The sequence below is a fragment of the Podarcis liolepis genome (assembly GCF_965112155.1).
Source record: "Podarcis liolepis genome assembly, chromosome: 14".
NCBI lineage: Eukaryota > Metazoa > Chordata > Lepidosauria > Squamata > Lacertidae > Podarcis > Podarcis liolepis.
Window position 1 is genome coordinate 12,181,034 of NC_139569.1, and position 21,152 is coordinate 12,202,185.

A 21,152-nucleotide genomic window follows, 5' to 3' on the forward strand; every position below is an offset into this window, starting at 1 on the left:
AATACCTGCTAATTGTGATGCAGTGTATTTCAGCTATTTTTCTTAACAACCATTGTGCACTGCTCTGCTGTTTTTACGCCATGTCCTCGGAATATATGCTTCCGTCCTAGGACTCCTTTCCTCATAACTTTGCTCAGAGTGTTGCATAATAAAGCACTTATCTTTATACTTGGTGCTTATTATTTTGACTGAATTGCTCTCTTGCCTGTACTCCTGCAACCCTTGGTTCCAAATCAGCAAGTTTCATCTTTTCTTTCTTTCTTTTTTAGCAGTGAATGTTCCTTTTTTCCAGGTCATTGATCTGTAAAGTTAAAAAAAACCCAGTTCTCTGAATGACTTTCTTCCTCCTTTATCTTTTCTGGGCACAACCACTGCTGGCTTTGCCTTGCCCCCCCCCCCCTCTGTTGCTAGATTGTCCTTTGCTTTCAAAAGGTAGAATGTCAAGAGTCTTCAACTGCAAATTAATGAATCCACAGATTAATTCATGGAGGGTTGTTTTTTTTTTAATGTCAGAGCAGGAAATAGCTTCTTGGGCCACATTCAGAATGACACTCTTACATTTTCTTTGACGTCCGTAAGGTGGATTTCGAGGAGATCGTTCCCTCTATATAATAGCTAACTAGGGCAGTTGAGTGCCTATCAAATTGGCAGCAAAATGAGGTTCTCAGGCCTTGTGAAATGCAGAGATATATACAGATCTAAAATAGAAAACTGCCCTATGCAGTGTTGAGCGCAGAGAGAGAACCAAGCTCACGGTCATGCAATGAAGCTGAATGCTGGAAGAGTCAAGATAGATAAAACATAGTACTTCTGCATTTAGTGTAAATCACACGGTCTACCATGGAGTGATGGTCCATCTCTAGATAGTTGTCCAGAAATATGGCCCTCTTCCCCTGTTTGCATGGGCTTGTCTGGGAAACGAACCCTACATTCAGAGCCAGAATCCCCAACCTTTTAAGGCCATGGGCACATCTGGATTTTGAAGGAAGTCCCACTTATTATCGCCACTTCTCACCGACTTCTCCAAATCAGCCTGCTCACCCCAAAAGAGAGAAAGAAGACACATATAAACACACTTTGCTTATCCAAGGAATCCGGGTACAAGTCGGATTCAGTAAGCTGGACCTGGGCTTTGAAAAGAAGCAAAGAAGCCAAAATGGAAGTGGGAAAGAACATCATCCTTCTAACTTCCTCTTTAGGCTCTATGGTTTCAGCTCAAGGGAGGAAAAGGTAACAGCCCCATCTACCACATGATGAAGGAGGTCCAAAGGCTTCAGAGGCATGGGGGTGGACCTCAAGGACATCAAGCCCTAAACCAAGAAGTGAAGAGCGGTATCCCCCCTTCTGGTAACCTCTTTCTGCCAAAAAGTAACTTGCACACAATTTTTTAAGGGAACCACAACTTGCTTTATTGAGGCAGTGAGTGGTAAAACAGAGGTGGCAGAGCCTATTCTGTTTTTGTTTGTGACGGGCGTCAGAGGGAATCTCTGGTGGGTGCCTTCCTTGCTGGAAATGCACATCCCAGAATGCACTTCAAGGTCTTCTTTTGAAATGTGACATCTTTATGTTAAGTATAAACAACATTTCAACAGCTTGCGGGCTTGACAGCCATATAACATCCTCAACACAGCCCTTGCTTCCTGCTACAAGGAAGTAAGTTACCAGATGGCGGCTTTCCCCCTCGGCTCTGGTACCATTTTCTTTCTTTCTTTCTTTCTTTCTTTCTTTCTTTCTTTCTTTCTTTCTTTCTATCTTTCTGGACCTCCTATCCCTATTCTGATTGCTGCAGTACATACGGACGCCTGCCAATATGCCTGCGCAGTAGACCGGCAGAGCTGGTGGTAGAAGTCACCTCTTCGCTGAAGTGCCTTCTGATTTTGCGCCATTATCAGTGTCTGGAAGTGCCCTTCTTTTAAAGTGAGATCTACCAGTGAAAATGTAGTTGCTAGATGGCTTTTATGAATATAATTAATAGAACTAGATGGAGCTACATAGAGGCATTGGTTGGCTTCACCGTTTTTCCCACATTGTGATTTTTGCATAACACACACACACACACATATATCATGTTTTGCGATAGATTGCCAACCCAAAAGTTATGAAACCGGTTTTGGACACTACAGTGGTACTTTGGTTCTGAAACGCCTTGGTACTCAAACAACTTGGAACCCAAACACTGCAAACCCGGAAGTAAGTGTTTTGGTTTGCGAACCTCTTTCGGAAGCCGAACATACTCCATTTTGAGTGTTACACTTCCAATCTGAGTGCCACACTACTGTTTTGAGTGTTATGCTTCCATTTTGAGTGTTATACTGAGGTCTGCCTGTTTTTGCTATTTCTTTTCCGTTTTTATTTTTGCAGCTCTTTTTTGTTTTGTTTTTGTGACAGCGTGGAACCCAGTTCAGCTACTGATTGATTGTGTGACTGCAGTACATTGTTTATTGCTTTCATTTTATGGATCAATGGGCTCATTAGAATTTTAGGGTTACCAGACGTCCCTGGTTCCTGGGGACAGTCCCCAGATTTGCAAATCTGTCCCCAAACAAATTCCGTCCCTGGAATGTCCCCAGATTTGCAAATCTGTCCCTGGGAAATGTGGCAGCAGCTGCCTCAGCAGCCTGGAGCCAGCTTGGTAGCGCAGTTGGCTCTGTCTGGCTTCAGGAGCTGTTCACTGCCGCCAGCCACTGCATGAACTGGGGGCGACCGGCAGTACAGATATCCTGCCCCCTTTGTTTTGACAGATCAGGGGAGGCTCGGGCGGGCAGGCGTTGCCCAGTTTTTAAAAAACTCTGTGCATTTTTGTTTCACAGGGTGCGAAAGAAGGGCTTTGCACCTTTATACAATATGCATGTGTGCTTGGGCCCAGGGTCTTTTGCCTCACCATCCCCACTACTGACTCCCTGTTGCTACTCAGCTTTAAAAAGAAAGAAAGAAAGAAAGAAAGAAAGAAAGAAAGAAAGAAAGAAAGATTCATTGAAAAAAATCTGGTAACCATACGTTAGATAGCAAAATTCATGTTGCATTTCTGTTTTAGGGGTTGTTTTTAAAAGTCTGGAACAGATTAATCCATTTTGCATTACTTTCTATGGGAAACCATGTCTGGGTTTTGGAATGCTTTGGTTTTGGAATGGGCTTCTGGAACGGATTAAGTTTGAGAACCAAGGTACCACTGTATATCAATATATTGCCCAGCCCTAGCAGTGGGGAACCTTTTTCAGCTGCAGGGACACAGTCCCTTGCGGACAGCCCTTCCAGAGTCTGCATGTCTGGGGTAGCTGTGGCCAGCGGCAAAAGTGGGCATGACCAGAGGTGGAGCAGCACAATGGCTCTTACCATCTGGCAACAGGATACATTTCAGGCATACTTCACACACGCAAGCACATCTCTTCATCTAGCCAAGCAAGAGGCATTGTGGAAGTTCTAGGGCAAAATCCAGCAAGGCAAAAGCACTTAAGGAAGGTGCGGCGCAGTCCCAAGGGCCAGACAGAGGAGATACCTGCAGGGCCACATTTGGCCCAAAGGGCTGAGGCTCCCCCATCCCTGCTGCATAGGAATGCATTCTCAGTGCAGATCCAAGTCTGCTCTTTTCGAGTGACCTGGTGAAATAATCTGCAACCCAGGGCCCTAGCACAGATGTCAACTTTTCATGCACCAGCAAAAGATACGGATTGCCCATGCAGCACCCCTGCGTGGAGACAAGAGGAGGCGGACAGGAGAAGGCCAAGCCAGCAGCAGTATATGACAAACAAAGCTCCTGTTCTTCACATGGTGTACATTTTCACTGGCTCACGCAAAGGGCGCAGGAGGCGGTGATGCTCTCGGATCGTCTCGCAAGACTCCTGAGATGGCCAGAGGCAGCAGGTTTCGCAACACATTTGACGGCAGCTCCACTTGGAGCCGGAAGGTGAGGTGTCGGACGTTGGGGAGAAGTCAAAATCGGCAACCTGCGTTTCGACAACGGGGAAGACAAAAGCTGGTTCCAATAATGTCTCAGGTGACAAACCAACCCTCCCCATAACGGCTTAGAGAAGTTTAAGTATACTTGTAAGTTTGCATTTTTGGAAAATAGCCAGATGTTTTCAGTAATGCATCTAATTCTGTGAAGAATTATGTAGGGTGGTGGCTATTGGGCTGGATTCGAAACCTGGGAGACCAGGGTTCAATCCCCACTCGGCCATGAAGCTCACTGGTGACCTTGGTCTAGTCACTGCCTCTCAGCCTGGCCTGACTCACTGTTGGTGGGGGGGGGGGTGTTAGGATTCTTGCTCCGTGTTTGCAGTCATGAGATTGTTGTCTATCACATGACGGTGTATGTTTTCATTCCACAGAGTGGGAAGTGACGGAGACAGGATGTTTTGTACTACTGTGTTCCGGAATGTAGGACTATTGTCCTTTGTTCTTTCTCTCTTTGTTGTCTGATGAGAAAGAGGAAGGAGCTAAGTCAGAATGCTCTGAGTGTATTATATGTAAGTAAAAGTAGATTAGCCAAAATGCTGTGCTATTGAGTTCTGTTACGCCAATACTTTGCAGGATCGTAAGTGTGCCGATGTCTGTTGGCATTGGTCGCTGGGATGTTCAGGCTGAAGAAAGCTTTTGAAGCTCCCGAACGACCGACCAGGAGGGAGAGAACATGCCAGTCAGGCATGTGTCTCTGCCAGGGTCCTATAAGAGAGTAGGATGATCCTAACAGGGGGGACATCCAGGAACATGGGGTCAGCGATCAAGGGTCAGAGTCAGGGGCTGCAGTCTCCAGCTATGGAGTCATAGCCAAGAGACCACTGAGTGTGGGACTGATAAACAGGAGCCCATGAGAGCAACCTATCATGCCTGAGCCAGGACCTTCGAGGGTGTGTTCCCCCAAGCTTGAGGAGCCAAATGCCTCCTGGCGCACATCACCAGTTGGGTGGCGCATAGCCATAGAAGGCTATGGAGTGGAGGAGGAATGACCTGCCTTCAGGCCAGAGAGTTGGCCCTTTAAGACTCTAATGTCATGCACAAGAGGGTGGAGCCTGGAGGAGGTGGTCTGGGGAGGGGGCAGATGCTCAGTCTCCTCTCAGCCTTTGGAGCTAGCCTGGGGTCATACAGAGTGTGACCTGGCTGCCTGCTCTGTGGGATCTTGCCTCGGACCCGAACATGATTTGAGGACTGGAACAGAGTGGCAGCTGTGCTCCACGAGGCAACATTTCGTTGCAGGCCCCGCTTGTGATGCAAGTAAGGTTAAATTCGGCTTGGGTTCCTCGTCCCACAATGTGATCATAGCAGCCTTTACGGAAGTACCTCCACAAGATCCTTTTGCTGTGCGCTGCTCCGGAACGTCACGTAGGCAGCTAATCCCAGCATGGCTGATAAGAGGGTGATGCAAGGCAGCACTAAGAAAGCTGGGTGGATGCCTGGAGAAGAGGAGAAGGAGGGTGCTTAGATTGGAAATCTATCAGGAAACATCTCAACGCCATTGTACGTTGTGTGTGACCACACTTGGACTTCTATGTCCAGCTCCTGTTGCCACAACTCAAAAAGGAGCAGCGTGAATTTTTTTCCAGCTTGAGGGTCGCATTGCCTTCTGGGAACCTTCTGAGGACCACATGCCAGTGGTGGGGGGCGGGGCCAGATGCCAGAGTGGGTGGAGCAACCTGTGCACATTTTACTTTGGTACAGCAGGGCAAGTTTCTACAGATATTCACACGCCGTTCTCTAGCTGCTGTCCAGAGAAGCATAATCAGAATTTGGTGAGGAGGCATAATCAGAATTCAGGGTATGCAGCAGGGCTTGTGGAAAGGTTCTGAGGGCTCAGGTAGAGAGGCATGGAGGCCACATTGGCTCCTGGGCCTGAGGGTTCCTTGCACTCCTGTTGTAGATCTGGGAAAGGTGTAGGAAAGGGGAACCAAAATGGTTGGGCGGTTAGAGCAACTCCTGCCCTAGGGAAGCTCATGGAATTACAGTAGAACCTCAGGTTGTGGACATAATCCGTGACAGAGGCACGTCCGCAACCTGCAGCGTTCGCATCCTGAAGCGCTGTGTCTGCGCAGGCGTGATTTGGCGCTTCTGCACATGTGCGAGCAGCAAAACCCGGAAGTAGCCTGTTCCGGTACTTCCGGGTTTCCCGCAGTCCGCAACCCGCAAACATGTAACCTGAAGCGGCCGTAACATGAGGTCTGACTGTAGTGGCTTTGCACTTGAGAAAAAAAGGGGAAAGTGTGTGTGTGAGAGAGAGGGGGGAGGGAGAGAGGGAGAGAGAGAGGTGTGTAGGATTACGCAAGGGGTGGAAGAAGTGGATAAACCTAAGCCCCTTTTCTCATAATATTTGAACCCAATGGGGTCACCTAATTACGCTGAACAATCCTGTGCAGGAGGAGAAAAGGTGAAGGAATGTAAAGGGCCCAGTCGAAATGGAGCAAGGAGGACTGGTGCACACACCAAAACTTATACAGCAGAAAATACTATTTATAATCTATTAGACTCCTTATCTAATGTAGCTCTTTGTTGGAGATGTAATATGGACAATGCTCCCTTGAAACACATGCTTTTAGTGTGTCCCACACTAAGTTTGGGGAGAAAGTGCTGGTCAACAAAAACAAGACACTACAGGAAAAATTAAGATTTTCAGAAGTGAATAGGCTCTTGAACTATATACCGATTGTATGGAAATTGACAACAATTGACAGCGAAAATGGATTCTAGCCACCCTAATGGTGTCCAAGAGACTTTTTATAAATGACATTCTCCATATATATATATATATATACAGTGGTACCCCGCAAGACGAATGCCTCGCAAGACGGAAAACCCGCAAGACGAAAGGGTTTTCTGTTTTGGAGGCGCTTCACAAGACGAATTTCCCTATGGGCTTGCATCGCAAGACGAAAGCCCATAGGGAAATGCTGGCGGTCGGGAGCAAAGGCTTTCGCCCACAGCCGGCCTTCAGAAGAGGACCTCTTCTGAAGGCCGGCGGGGGGCAAAAGTCTTTGCTCCCCCCGCCTGCCTTCCCCCCCGCCTGCCCCGGGCGATCTTAAAATGCTGGCGGGCGGGAGCGAAGCGTTCGCTGCCGACCCCCAGCATTTTAAAATCTCCAAGGGACAGCAGAGAAGTCTCTGTCCCGGGGAGATTTTAAAATGCTGGGGGTCGGGAGCGAAGCGTTAGCTGCCGACCCCCAGCATTTTAAAATCTCCCCCTGTCCCGGGAAGGTTTTAAAATGCTGGGGGTCGGCAGCGCTTCGCTCCCGACCCCCAGCATTTTAAAACGCTGTTCCGAAGGGGGGGCGGGGACACCTGCCCCAGCCGCCCCACTTCGGAAAGCTGTTCTGAAGTGGGGCGGGGGGCGGGGACACCTGCCCCAGCCGCCCCACTTCGGAAAGCTGTTCCGAAGTGGGGAGGGGGGGCGGGGACACCTGCCCCAGCCGCCCCACTTCGGAAAGCTGTTCCGAAGTGGGGAGGGGGGGCGGGGACACCTGCCCCAGCCGCCCCACTTCGGAAAGCTGTTCCGAAGTGGGGAGGGGGGGCGGGGACACCTGCCCCAGCCGCCCCACTTCGGAAAGCTGTTCCGAAGTGGGGAGGGGGGGCGGGGACACCTGCCCCAGCCGCCCCACTTCGGAAAGCTGTTCCGAAGTGGGGAGGGGGGGCGGGGACACCTGCCCCAGCCGCCCCACTTCGGAAAGCTGTTCCGAAGTGGGGCGGGGGGGCGGGGACACCTGCCCCAGCCGCCCCACTTCGGAAAGCTGTTCCGAAGTGGGGAGGGGGGGCGGGGACACCTGCCCCAGCCGCCCCACTTCGGAAAGCTGTTCCGAAGTGGGGCGGGGGGGCGGGGACACCTGCTGAAGGCGGGCAGGGGGCGAAAGTCTTTGTCCCCCCTGCCTGCCTTCCCAGGGGCTTTTAAATCGCCCCGGACAGCGGAGAAGTCCTCCGCTGTCCGGGGCGATTTTAAAATGCCACCCGCCAGCATTTTAAGATCGCCCCGGACAGCGGAGAAGTCCTCCGCTGTCCCAGGGGTTTTTAAAATGCTGGGGGTGGGAAGAAAAGCCCTTGGTCCCCCCTCCCAGCCTTCAGAAGAGGTCCGGGGACATACTGTCCCCGGACCTGGTCTGAAGGCGGTTTCCCTAGGAACGCATTAATTGATTTTCAATGCATTCCTATGGGAAACCGTGCATCGCAAGACGAAAAAACCGCAAGACGAAGAGACTTGCGGAACGAATTAATTTCGTCTTGCGAGGCACCACTGTATATATATATATATATAACACCTGCTTTCCAACTGTGGAGTAGCTTTTCTCCTAACTCTCACCTGACGGCCTCACTTGAATCTCCTGGTACGACTGCAACATGTTGACCCCATTCTCCACTCGCACGCTAAGGCAGTACTGCCCAGCGTCCCTGAAGACGTGGCTCAGATTGTAGTGTGTAGCATTCATCGCCACCAGGTGGCAGTGGTCCCTGTCGAGCGGAACGCATTCGGTCTTGATTAGCCAGCACAAGTGGAGAGGCAGGCTGGGAAGAAAGAAGGACAAAAGCTCTATTCTGCTTTAGGTGGCTGGCGCTGCAATTTTCTGTGTGCCAACTCAGAATCAAGCTGAAATGGGACTTACTCCCAGGGAGGGATAAAGGATAAATTTGATTCCTCTCCCATTTCAAGACAAGGCTACCAAACGGGGAGTTTCCAAAACAATGCATGAACCGAAACACTGGGATCTTTTGACATGTGCTGACTCAATTTTCCAATGCAGCTCTCCAGCCAAGTAAAATGTGTACAGAAAAGATCACAATATATAAAATCAAAATCAAAACAATAACCTAAATAACACCCACCCCAAAAAGAGCCACATTTTAAAAGGGTAAAAGGTAAAGGTAAAGGTACCCCTGCCCGTACGGGCCAGTCGTGTCCGACTCTAGGGTTGTGCGCTCATCTCGCTCAAGAGGCCGGGAGCCAGCACCGTCCGAAGACCCTTCCGGGTCACGTGGCCAGCGTGACGAAGCTGCAGCTGGTGAGCCAGCACCAGCGCAGCACACGGAAACGCCGTTTACCTTCCCGCTATAAAGCGGTACCTATTTACCGTATTTTTCGCACCATAGGACAATAGGACGCACTTTGTTTTAGAGGGGGGAGAACAAGAAAAAAAAATTCTCCCCCTCTCTGCCCAGCGCCCCTTCAGTGAAGCGGCAGGAGGCGCTGCACAGAGAGGGGGAGAACTTTCCCCCTCTTGTTTTCCCACTCTAAAACAAGGTGCCGTTTAAGGTGCGTTCAGGCGGCTACCTTGGAAGCCTGGAGAGCGAGAGGGGTCGGTGGCACTGACCCCTCTCGCTCTCCAGGCTTCAGGTTCCTTTCGACCTGCTATTTGGGGCTGGCGGGGGGAAGCCCACCACCAGCCCCAAAGAGCAGGTCAGGGAGCAGTGGAAAGGCGCAGCGGAGAGGCTCCTGCCATAGCCGCGCGTCACCTCTCCAGCCGGGAGAGGGTCGCGGGGCTATGGCGTCTTCGCTCCATAGGATGCACACACATTTCCCCTTCATTTTTGAAGGGGAAAAAATGCGTCCTATAGAGCGAAAAATACAGTATCTACTTGGACTTAGGGGTGCTTTCAAACTGCTAGGTGGGCAGGAGCTGGGACCAAACGACGGGCGCTCACCCCGCCGCGGGGATTCGAACCGCCGACCATACGATCGGCAAGTCCTAGGCACTGAGGTTTTACCCACAGCACCACCTGCGTGGGTAAAAGGGTATAGGATGTCAATCAGGTCAACCAAAGGCCTGGTTAAAAAGGAACATTTTTGCCTGGCACCTAAAGGTGTACAATGAAGACGCCAGGTGAACTTCCCTGAGGAGAGCATTCCACAGATGGGGAGCCACTGCAGAGAAGGCCCCGTTCTCGCGTTGCCACCCTCCGGACCTCTCACGGAGGGGGCACACGAAGGAGGGAGTCAGAAGATGATCTCACCTGGTTGGCCACTGTGAGAACAGGATCCTGGCCTTAGATGGGCCATTGGCTTGATCCAGCAGAGTTCTTGTTATGTTCCCCTACGCACACATTCTACTACGTATTTTCTTGCCTCTGCCAAAGCAGAAGTGTAACAACCCGGCTGGCAGTGCAAATGGATAAGAGAGCCAAAAACAGCCGCCGCTCCAGATTCATTAGCTCAGCGACTGTTTTTAGAGATGATGTGGCAGATTTTGGCCGGCAATGTGACTGTTGTGTCTTGAAGAAGAGTCAACAACAGACCTTTGTCCTGCTGCGTTTCGGGACAGATTCCTGCTCTTTGGACCTCCGTACAGACAGCAAACACCAGCTATCTCGTCCTTCAGAGGTTAGCTGCTTGCTTCCCGGGGCGTAGTCTACCCAGTGAAAGCAATGCACTTGGCCGTGTTTACTTCTGATCTAATAATCCCTTGATTTCATAGAGATGAAAGGGACCTCTGAGGGCCATCCAGTCCAACCCCCTTGCAATGCAAGAATCTTAGCTAAATCATCCATGACAGATGTCCATGCAACCTCTGCTTAATAACCTCCAAGGAAGGAGAGTCCACCACCTCTCGAGGAAGACTGTTCCACTGTTGGACAGCTCTAACTCTCAGAAAGTTCCTCCTGGCGTTTAGTCAGAACACTCATTGTTCTACCCGGACACTGAGGTCCAGCGCTGAGGGCCTTCTGGCAGTTCCCTCACTGCGAGAAGCCAAGTTACAGGGAACCAGGCAGAGCGCCTTCTCGGTGGTGGCGCCTGCCCTGTGGAACACCCTCCCAACAGATGTCAAAGAGAACAACAACTACCAGGCTTTTAGAAGACATCTGAAGGCAGCCCTGTTTAGGGAAGCTTTTAATGTTTGATGCATTACTGTATTTTAATATTTTGTTGGAAGCTGCCCAGTGTTGCTGGGGAAGCCCAGCCAGATGGGCGGGGTATAAATAATCAATTATTATTATTGAATCCTCGGGTCCAGGCACCAAATCCAGCCTCCCAAGACTTTCTATCTGGCGCTTGGGATGCTCCTCAAACCACACACTCGCCAGAGAATTCCTTAAGAGACAACTGATACACATTTCAGTTCCTGTTTCCTATGCCTTCAGGAGGTGCCTGTTGTCCTAGGAAACCCCAGAGGAGAATGCAAATAGCAGATCAGAAGGGAAAGTAGAATGATTGATATGCTTACCTGCCTTGGATATGCAGCGATAGATTTAAGTTTTCCATCACATGAGCCTCTGTGGATCCAACAATGTTAATACCTCTGACGGCATCTGAGGTAGAGAGGTTAAGAACTGTAAGTTTGTGCTTTGAAGGAAGAGCATTCGTTGCTGGTCTTAATGTAATTAGTATTTTGGGCAAATCTGAGAGGGATAACATTGGAAGCACAACAGCGGGGATCATTCGGCTGGCAACTTAAGGGTTAATTCTGTTGCCAACAGAATTTGGTTCAAGCTGTGCACAACCACCTATGCACAACCCGTGTATCTGCAAATAAATGCAAATACTCCAAAATGTGCCACAGACCTCCTTATAAAGGGAACCCAACCTCCCCGCTCAGCAAAGTGAGCACAGTTAAGCATGTGCAAAGTGCTTTTCTCACATCTCAACCAGGTCCTCACAGCTGAGATGAGGGGAAGAATGCCCAGGCTAAAGAATGTTTTTTTCCTTCCCGGTGGGCCTGAGCTTAGACACGCTTTATTTTAGCGATGGGCAGAGATAACTGGAATCCAGCAAGTGAGAACATCTGAGGCCAGTTTGGGAAGGACACACACAAACATTGTGTCTTTCAATCTCTGCCAAGCTAGACTGGTGACTGGGAGCAGCTGCCGAGACCATATAACACTGGTCCTGAAAGGCCTACATTGGCTCCCAGTACATTTCTGAGCACAATTCAAAGTGTTGGTGCTGACCTTTAAAGCCCTAAACGGCCTTGGCCCAGTATACCTGAAGGAGCATCTCCACCCACATTGTTCAGCCTGGACACTGAGGTCCAGCTCCGAGGGCCTTCTTGCAGTTCCCTCCTTGTGAGAAGTGAGGTTCCAGGGAACCAGGCAGAGGGCCTTCTCGGTAGTGGTGCCTGCCCTGTGGAACGGCCTCCCACCAGATGTCAAGGAAATAAACAATCTGACTTTTAGAAGACATCTGAAGGCAGCCCTGTTTAGGAAAGTTTTTAATGTTTGATCTTCTATTGTGTTTTTATTGTTCTGTTGGGAGCTGCCCAGAGTGGCTGGCGAAACCCAGCCAGATGGGCGGGGTATAAATAAAAAAATATGATGATGATGATTTCTGAACCAATCCGGCATTACACTGAATGCTGCAGACTGTTCCTGTTCCATAGCCTACTCAAGAGTCTGTAGCTGCCCTCGGCCAGCTCCTCTTGTCTGACCTCTTACAACAGTCGTCCTACCTGCCACCTTCCTCCTCTGCCTCAGTGTCGCCCTTGTAGAACTCCGCAGGGAGGAGGGGGATGGGGACAAAAATAAAATTTGTTGGCTCTGGCTCTGCTCACTGCTGATTTCCCTGCCTTTTGTGCTGCCAGTCCCAATAGGAGTCAGTGATCAGTGATCTGTAGGAAAGGAGACCAAGCTGACTCGGGTGGTGTTTGTGTGCGGATCAGATCTCCTGAACTTGTGTTCCTCACAGACCAAAAGGGATGCTGAGCATAGCACTAGACCGTGCCTAGCTTTTCCCTGCCATTACCCATCAATTCCAATGCAGCAGAAAAATGCCCTGTTTTCTGGACCATCTTTCTTCGTTGCTCCATCCTGCTCCCATCTTGTCTCCATTCTGCTGCCACCTCCAGGTTCACGGTGCAAACCCCAACAGTAGGGTAATTGTGGTAGACGGTGGGGTATTCTGTTGTCATCTCGGTTCTGCAGGTGATGGGGAAACAGTGGAAATCAATTGTGTTTGTGTAGGCATATTATTTGATGGTTTCATTCATGAATTGCTTCCTATGCATCTTTAACATCTGAGTAAGAAGAGACTATGCGCCATCTGGACTGTGGCCTGGATTCAGTGGTGGACTGGATCAGGGCCAATAAACTGTGTTTGAACCCTAAGGATACGAGATGAGCCTCCTGGATCAGGCTAATGACTTATCTAGTCCAGCATCCTCTTCTCCCAGCGGCCAACCTGTGAGAAACCCTCAAAGCAAGATCTGAGCATACAAGGACCCTCCCATCCTCTGGCCTCCAGCAGCTGGTATTCAGAAGCATTAGGGTCTCTAGCTGTGGAGCCTGAGCATAGCCAGCATGGCTAGTGGTCAGAGGCACTGTGGTTGAGTGGTTCTTATGTCAAAGAAATTGGCCAGCCGTCTATTCTAGACATGTTCCAATCCCTCTGAAATGAAGATCTAGGGCTAGGACTGGGAGATATATCAATATATCATCCAAAACTGTTTTGAAGTCCATACTGTGCTATTGGTTTCATAATTTTTGAGCTGGCAATATATTGCGTATCATGATGTATGTGTGCGCTATGCAAAAATCACGATACAGGAAAAACCGTGAAGCCAGCCAAAGCCTCTTCATAGCCTCTTCATATATTCTTATTTCAGATATTGTGATATATCAGTATAACATAATGTTTAGCTGGTGATATATTGCAATGTTGAAAACCAGATATCAGTTACGACTGTTCTTGGCTAGGGGTAGTCTAGTCACAGTGATTCATGCCTGGTAACCTCAATTCTCAGTAACTGCAATGCGCTCTATGTGTGGTTATCATTCAGTGTGATCTCAGAGGTCCACCTGGTGAGAAATGATGTTTGTGGGGGTGGTGGGGTCTGTTGGTAAGGATATATTAGTACAGGCATATAAATAATGGTCTCTGCTAAAATCTGTATAAATAAAAGGGAGGGAAAGAAAAAGTAGGGACATACCCATCTCCAAAATCCCATTTGTAAGTGAATGAAGCTGACTTGAAATAATTACTTGGGTCATGAAGTAAGAATGATACCCGGGTCAGGGCGTCTGTTGGAGATCGGGTGTCAAGTTTGTCAAATACCTCATGGTCCTCTGTTTGGGTAATGGACAGATTCCCTACTATAAACTCTGTCGGGGGGAAAAATACAAAGAATATATTTAGTCATCTGAAGCTCTCTCAAAGACCTTCCCATCTAATGAGAAAATCTCTCGTTTATTCTATTTGAGGATAGGCAAATACCGGGATTTCCCCAGCTTTGATCAAGTTTAATTGGTACATGGTATCAACTAAAACTTTGCTCATCAGGGGGAAGTACATTTGAAAGGAGAAAAAAAATTCTGAGTATTGGCTGAGACTAAAAAATGGGAAGAATGGAAGCCAACCGCAATAAGTAGCTACACAGACCAGTTCTATCTCTCTGTCCACCCTTCCTCTTAGAGAGGAAGGAATATAAGAGGACTTCCTGTTCCAGCTGAGCGTTGCTTATGCAACACCGTCATCCTTAGCTCGGCTGTGTCTCCCAAACTTCGCTATACAGTACTTTAGTCCTGACTTATAGCTTGCTGCTTCTTTGTTTACCCTGTGGTTCTTGTGTGGTCCTTACCACTGGTTGGTCCCATGATCCCTGGCTCACCCCAGAGGACAGCCAAGGCCTGGCAATGGCAGAGGGCTCTCATCAATTATGTGGGTGAGCAACAGAGATGAGCTTTGGAGTTGTATTGAGAAAGTATTTTTTTTGAAAATGCAATAGTCACAGGGGAAGGCTGTCCCAGAGCCAGGAAGAGTTGGGAGGCGTCTGAGAAGTGATGAGCCTAGGAAAACCAGCATTGTAAAGTTCTTGGACGTAGTGGGAGTTCAACATGGCTAGTGGCTTCCCAGATCCAGCCACTGCTATCAAGAAAACCCTAGTCAGGTGAGTCATGGACAGGCAGACAAGGTCACAGGCAAGGGTGGAGAGTCCACCACAGATATTGCCTCCCTTCAACCTAGAGCTGGCCCTGTAGGACATCTTCAGAAGCACTGTACGAGACCCCCTTCTCTTACAGGAAAACATAATAAAATATGCACATTTTACCTGACACCTCTAGCACCGTTAGGTTTCTTGCAATGGTCTGACAGAGCCAGCAGTCTGTGTGCATCACCTGAACGGAAACAGGAAAGACTCCTGGAAATGGGCTGGTCACTATAATTGTGGAGTCCGCGCCATGCTCGGAGCTCTCTACCAAAGTCAAAGGGGCATAAACCCAGTTGAAATGGTACTTCCGGTCACTAGCGGGTGAGTTGCCTCCATCCTTCACACGCAACGTGGAATGAATCGTAGCCTGTGCTTCTGTCGTGATGGGGCCGTCATTGGTAATGTCCAAGTCATACAGGACTGAAGAAATAAAATCAATGCATACGATTTCAGAAATTCACAGTGCAATCCTAACCATACTGACTTAGAAGTAAATTGAAGCCCTGTTGAATTCAGTGGGATCCCAGGTAAGACTGCAGCCTCAGCTGTGACAATTACAAAGCGAGGACCACTATGTTTTCATTTCCTAGGCACACCATAGAGGAGCTCATAGTTGCTGTTTGTGGTCCCCTGTGGCTCAGATGCGCAGCTCATATCTACTAGGAGCTGTGTACTCAGCATTGTGGGCTCAGTTTTGCAAAACTTCCGCCCTGCAGCGAACATATAGGACCCCTCCCTGTTGAACTCCCAGGGCTTGGGGAAGACTTCATGATTATTATTATTTCAGCAGGCATTTCAAGTTTTTCTTTCTCCTAGTTTTGCTCTTACTTTTAAGTGACTTTTATGATGCATGCTCTATCCCTACTGAATGCTGCTTATGCAATATGACATTAAGCTGTGCATATACTACAGTCGTACCTTGGTTCTCAAATGCCTTGGTACTTGGACGTTTTGGCTCCCAAACGCCAAAAACCAGGAAGTAAGCGTTCCGGTTTTCAAACGTTTTTCGGAAGTTGAACGTCCGACATGGCTTCTGCTCGAGTGCAGGAAGCTCCCACAGCCAATCAGAAGCTGTGCCTTGGTTTTCGAATGGTTTCGGGAGTCCAACGGACTCCAGGAATGGGTTAAGTTTGAGAACCAAGGTTCCACTGTATTTAAATAAATGAATGGTAGATTTTTCTTCTGAACCCAAAATATTTTCTGGGCAGGCGACAACTTGAGAATGAGCAACACTGGTTAGATATTAGTTGGATGGATTCATCTTGCTTTAAAACTGCAAATGATAAATGCGACTTCGAGCCTGGTGTTAATTTTGTGTTGATACTGACCTGGACATCTGGGGGGCTTTTATTAGCTTAGATGTTAACCTTAAGACATATGTGCTGATAACTATTGTATCTGTAATGTGAACGAATGGTGGGGATTTTTTTTTGTTACTATTGGTATTATTTATATATTATTTTTGTTTTTTATTGCCTTTAATTCTTTCACACACACCCCCGCCTTCCTTTTCTTTGTTAAACGTTAATAATAAAACATGATAAATTGGATCTTTGAGCTTCTAAGACCTTCCGCAAAATGTTCTTCTGGAGACCAGCAGGCTAGTTCTTTGACTCAGCAGAGTTTTCTCTCTCACCTAAGGATAAATACACTGTACTGCATTGCCTGGATTCCTAATGTTCCTTTACCCAGCCATAACTGATGACAAATGTTAACACACCAGTGCGATGAACAAATCCAGGAGTGTGATAAATCGCAAGCTATTTAAAGCCAGCTCTTCGAGAAATTGTACTTTCTCCTGCCACTTGGTTCCAAACTTTGGAGGGTGAAAAATGAGCAGGGAACGTAACATATTGGTATCTGGTATATGGATGCTTTTTGTTGATGTTATTATTACCGTATTTTTCCGTGTATAACACGCCCCTGTATATAAGACACCCACTTTTTTGGGGGGACACACACTCCAAATTAAGAAAATGGGGGGATACACTATCCATGTATAAGACGCCCCCAATTTTTAACATAACTTTAAAAAAAAATCCTAGTCTTATACACGGAAAAGTACGGTATATTATTTATACGGCCTTGACATAGTTTGAAGATGGGAATTATAATATCTACATGGTGCTTAGGGAACAACTTGCACCTTAATATCAGCAAGACAAAGGAGATGGTGTTGGACTTTTGGAGGAAGAGAGGAGAACTAGCCTCGCTGTACATCGGGGAGGGCTGTGTGGAGAGAGTCTCTTCCTTTAAATTCCTAGGAGTTTATCTCAGTGAAGACCTTACTTGGAAAATAAATACAACCCAGGTGGTTAAGAAAGCCCAACAGAGACTCCATCTCCTCAGAGTCTTGTGGAAGAACAATGTCAATCAACATTTGATGATCTCCTTCTACCAGTCAACAACAGAAAGTGTCCTTTCCTACTGCATCACGGTGTGGTACGCTGGTTTGACATCATCTGATAGGAAGTGCCTACAGAGGGTGGTGAATACAGCACAAGATATTATGGGCTGTCCCGTGAATCCGCTGGATGAAATAGCGGAAGAACGTTGCCTCAGGAGCGTGAGGGAAATTCTCAGGGATGATTCACACCCTGGCCGGCACTTTCTGGATCTCCTGCCCTCGGTCAGAAGATATAGAAGCATGATTAGTCGCACCAACAGGGTAAAGAACAGCTTCTATCCGTGGGCTGTTAGGCTGCTGAATGAAAAGATAACAACAGGGCAACTGACTTTTGGGTTTGGTGGGTGTGCGTCAGTAAATGCGGGGAATTAAGACTAAGAGAGCTGAGTGGGGGATGCTTGTGTAATCTCACTGTATACAAGTTGTACAAGTGACAATAAAGTATTTCAAATTTCAATAAACACATGAATAAATAAAATGAATATTGGACCACTATTTCTCCTGTCCTCTGTGCATCGGGAGCGGGGCACACATTTTTTAGCCTTAGGGCCACATTCCCCCATACATAACCATGTGGGGGCCACACGTCAATGGTGGACGGGGCCACATGCCAACATGGGCAGAGCAAATTGATGTGATAGTCACCTTTGTACAATAGATTACATACCAGCCATGCAAAATCCAGAGGTGTTCTCTCTCTCTCTCTCTCTCTCTCTCTCTCTCTCTCTCTCACACACACACACACACACACACACACACAGTGCCTCTCTTTGGCTTCCTTCCAGGCAAGTGAGAGCCACCACAGTTCACAGACATATTCAAGCCAGGTGAAAACATTCAAGGGGTGTGGGGCCTGTCGGAGTGGGTGTAGCCCATGAAGAATTCCAAGGGCCACAGAGAGAGGCTTCAAGGGCCGTATTTGACCCCAGAGCTTTATCAGAGCAATATCCTGCTGACCTTAATAGTGATGACTTTGGAAAAGAAACGCGACATCTGCCCTCTGTACGTAAAGCAAATTTTGTAACTGTAGAGTTAAAGCCATTAGATCTGTTCAGCATGTTAACAGAGTACGGACTCAGTGACCGGGCTGTTTCCAAATGTTTGCCTTAGCTTAAGAATACTATTAACAATTCCAGCAGCAGCAGTAGCTTCTGGAAAGAGGTCATTTAACAAAAAGCAAGCTAATAAAGAGTTACAATCAGGAACATCTTGTGGATTTGGCCGGGCTACTGAACCAAACAAACATTGCCAGGACAATCAATTTTCACGTGGTGACTGACTGGAAAATTTTTCCACAAAAAGGCCAGAAAAGCATTTTTAAAAAAGTGAATAGTAAGTTTATATACCTTTCTAAAACTAATACTAATGTATTCTGATGGCCTGATCTGCATTGCAATATAAAATAATGTTTCAATGTGAATTCTTTCTCCTCATCTGTATTGCAGCGTAAACAAAGGTGTTCAAATCAAACGTTCAAAATTCCTCTCAGAGGCCCTGTCCCTAGGATTAAAGTTTCTGATGTAGAACTGCTGTTTTTCGCTCTTTTCCCTCCAATGGGGAAATGTCCTGGGTGAGAAAAGCTCCTGCCACGCCTTCTTCCATCTTGCACAGAAGCAGAACACAGAGCCATCAACTTCAGAGCTGCGAAAAGCCATCTCTTCCTCCAGACAGTCACTGTCCACCAACTCGGATGCCATTTATTATCTTTTAACCCCACCGGACTCTGAGATGTAAGGCAATTCTTACCTGCCCTTCTTCTAGAGGTCTGTAATATAATTGAAATGAACGGTGCAGTGTGGAACCCTAGATTTAAATGCAGCCCCTTGAATGCCAGCCTACACACCTTGATATTTATAGCCATGCTCTTGTGCTGGGATGCTGCCAGAATAAAATCTCCGGTGCATGTTTGCATCTCAGGGTTTACAAATCCCATTGCTTCCCTTAGACATAGAGAGCTGACCAGTCTTACCTGATGCTGATCTGACATGGCAAAGGAGCAGCACACTGCAAACTACCTTGGAGAGGCTCAGAGAGGCAAGTGTCTGGGCCATTTAGAAAACAGCTTCCAAAGGAAATGTCATCAGCCTGGCTCCCGCAATTGCTTAGCTCCGGCAATCAGGCTTCATCTTCAATTGTGCTAGCTTGCCTTAAGGAGGAGACGGCCAAGTATCAATGGCAAGTGCTGCCCCCTAAGGGCAAGCTGGTTGTACTGCACCTTACACATTGTTCCTGCGCTGAAGATGCGGGTCGCATCCCATCCCTGCAGAAATGTTATTCCTTGATTTGTTTGTTTTTGTTTTAGATTAAAAGCAAAACAAATATATTATACAGAAACGACAACCCCCAGAATATTGTGGCTGGGGAAAGCTGCTGTTCTTTCTTTCTTTCTTTTAAATAAATTATGTTTACTGAGTTTTAGAGAACATACAGGAAGCACAGAATATAGGCAAAATCTGAAATCAACAGATTCACCTGTCCCTAAAATTAGGGGTAGGAAGGAGGAGGAATGAAAAACTGGATGGCAAGTATCAGGAAGAGTGGATTAAATTTAATGATTATCTAGTTAAATTTGTTAAGTTAAATTAACTGAAAACAGCTTGCAGATACTTAATTGGCTTAGGAATTTATTTATGTTAGGTGATGAATTAATATGTTTAATTCCATAAGGTGAAGATTTAAGGATGTTAATGTTTAAGTTAAATTTCATAAGAATTGGGATTTGGAAAACTGTTAAAAGGACATGCAATGAAATTCAACCAAGGGGAAGCGAGGAAGTCACTTAACAAAGTTAATAAGTGTAATTTTCAATAAGGCTATGATTTATGTTTGTCTTGTGTGTTTGTTTGTTTATAATACTGTGAAAACGAATAAAAATTTTTGAAAAAAAGAAAAAGAAAAACTGGATGGCAAAGGCGATGGAATGGAAGAGGGCAGGGCTGACTGAGTGGAACATTGAACTGCTCCGCTACACTGCAACATTTTGTTGCAGCTCACATCTTTATTTCCAGTATGATGCAGAATGCAGGTTGCTAGCACTGCATCCTTAGGAAAAGATCTCAATACCAAACATTCAAAAATAAAAAATTCATATTTTGAATTATGCACATTCCTTTTCTAATTGATTTTGGTTTTTAAGTTGTAGCATCCTTCTGTCCCGTCCCCCCCATTTATTCTGCCACACAAGGACCTTATTTGATACAATTATGACTAAATATGAAAGTTAAATAATATTCTAATACTTTAGGACAGATGTTTTGGACTACCCATCAGCCCCAGCCAGTCAGATTTGCAGTCCTGCTCTGGGTTGCTGAAAGTATCACATACAGTAACTTTATAGTCATCCACACAACAACCCTGTAAGGCTTGTCAATATTAATATCTCCACATCACAGGTGTTAGATTGAGGGTGACTGAGATTGATGGTGTGCCTAAAACGATCTGATTCAAGGAAAATAGTGAAATTTCACCTGGGCTTCTATGGTTTTAAAATTTATAGTACTGTAGAATTATAATCTCTACCCTTCCTTTCTCCATGTATCGCTAGCGTCATATACACATCTACTTAGAAGTATGGCATATTGAATTCAATGGGGCTTACTGCTCAGTAAGAGATGTTAGGATCGCAGCCTTACTTTTCTTGAAAATTAAGGAACTAATAACATTGTTGCTTGTGGCAGCCGGACAACTGATTGCACAAAACTGGAAAAATTGAGGGTACTTGCAACTTTCCATATGGAGACAAAATGTATAGACAGTGGTGGCATTAATGGAGAAATTTAGAAAATATATGTAAGCTCCAAATGGAACTCAAGACTCCCAACAATTGTACGGAATTATGGTTTCCTTTCATTACTTTCCTGTCTGACAATCTATAAAACTGGCATCTTTCATCTACGCATGGACCATAGTTGTTTAATGTAC

The 21,152-nt window shown here is 47.0% G+C and overlaps 1 protein-coding gene across 2 annotated transcripts; it reads right to left on the minus strand.

Annotated features, from left to right (window-relative positions):
* Window positions 1-1,383: 1,383 nt before the first annotated feature.
* On the minus strand, window positions 1,384-19,488 carry TMEM130 (transmembrane protein 130). Of its 2 annotated transcripts, XR_014518919.1 has the most exons (9): window positions 19,201-19,488; window positions 14,945-15,244; window positions 13,826-13,997; window positions 12,643-12,815; window positions 11,129-11,213; window positions 8,275-8,477; window positions 5,278-5,390; window positions 3,666-3,944; window positions 1,384-1,560 (listed from the first exon to the last, which is right to left on the minus strand). XR_014518919.1 is itself a non-coding variant. In XM_083474447.1 (8 exons), the coding sequence occupies exons 1-8, from the start codon at window positions 19,280-19,282 to the stop codon at window positions 3,762-3,764; spliced, it is 1,311 nt and encodes a 436-aa protein (XP_083330573.1). In that variant the 5' UTR covers window positions 19,283-19,488; the 3' UTR covers window positions 1,987-3,761. The 2 variants fall into 2 exon arrangements, 1 of the variants encoding a protein (XP_083330573.1); XM_083474447.1 differs by lacking the exon at window positions 1,384-1,560 and having other exon boundaries at window positions 1,987-3,944.
* Between the last annotated feature and the right edge of the window lie 1,664 nt (window positions 19,489-21,152).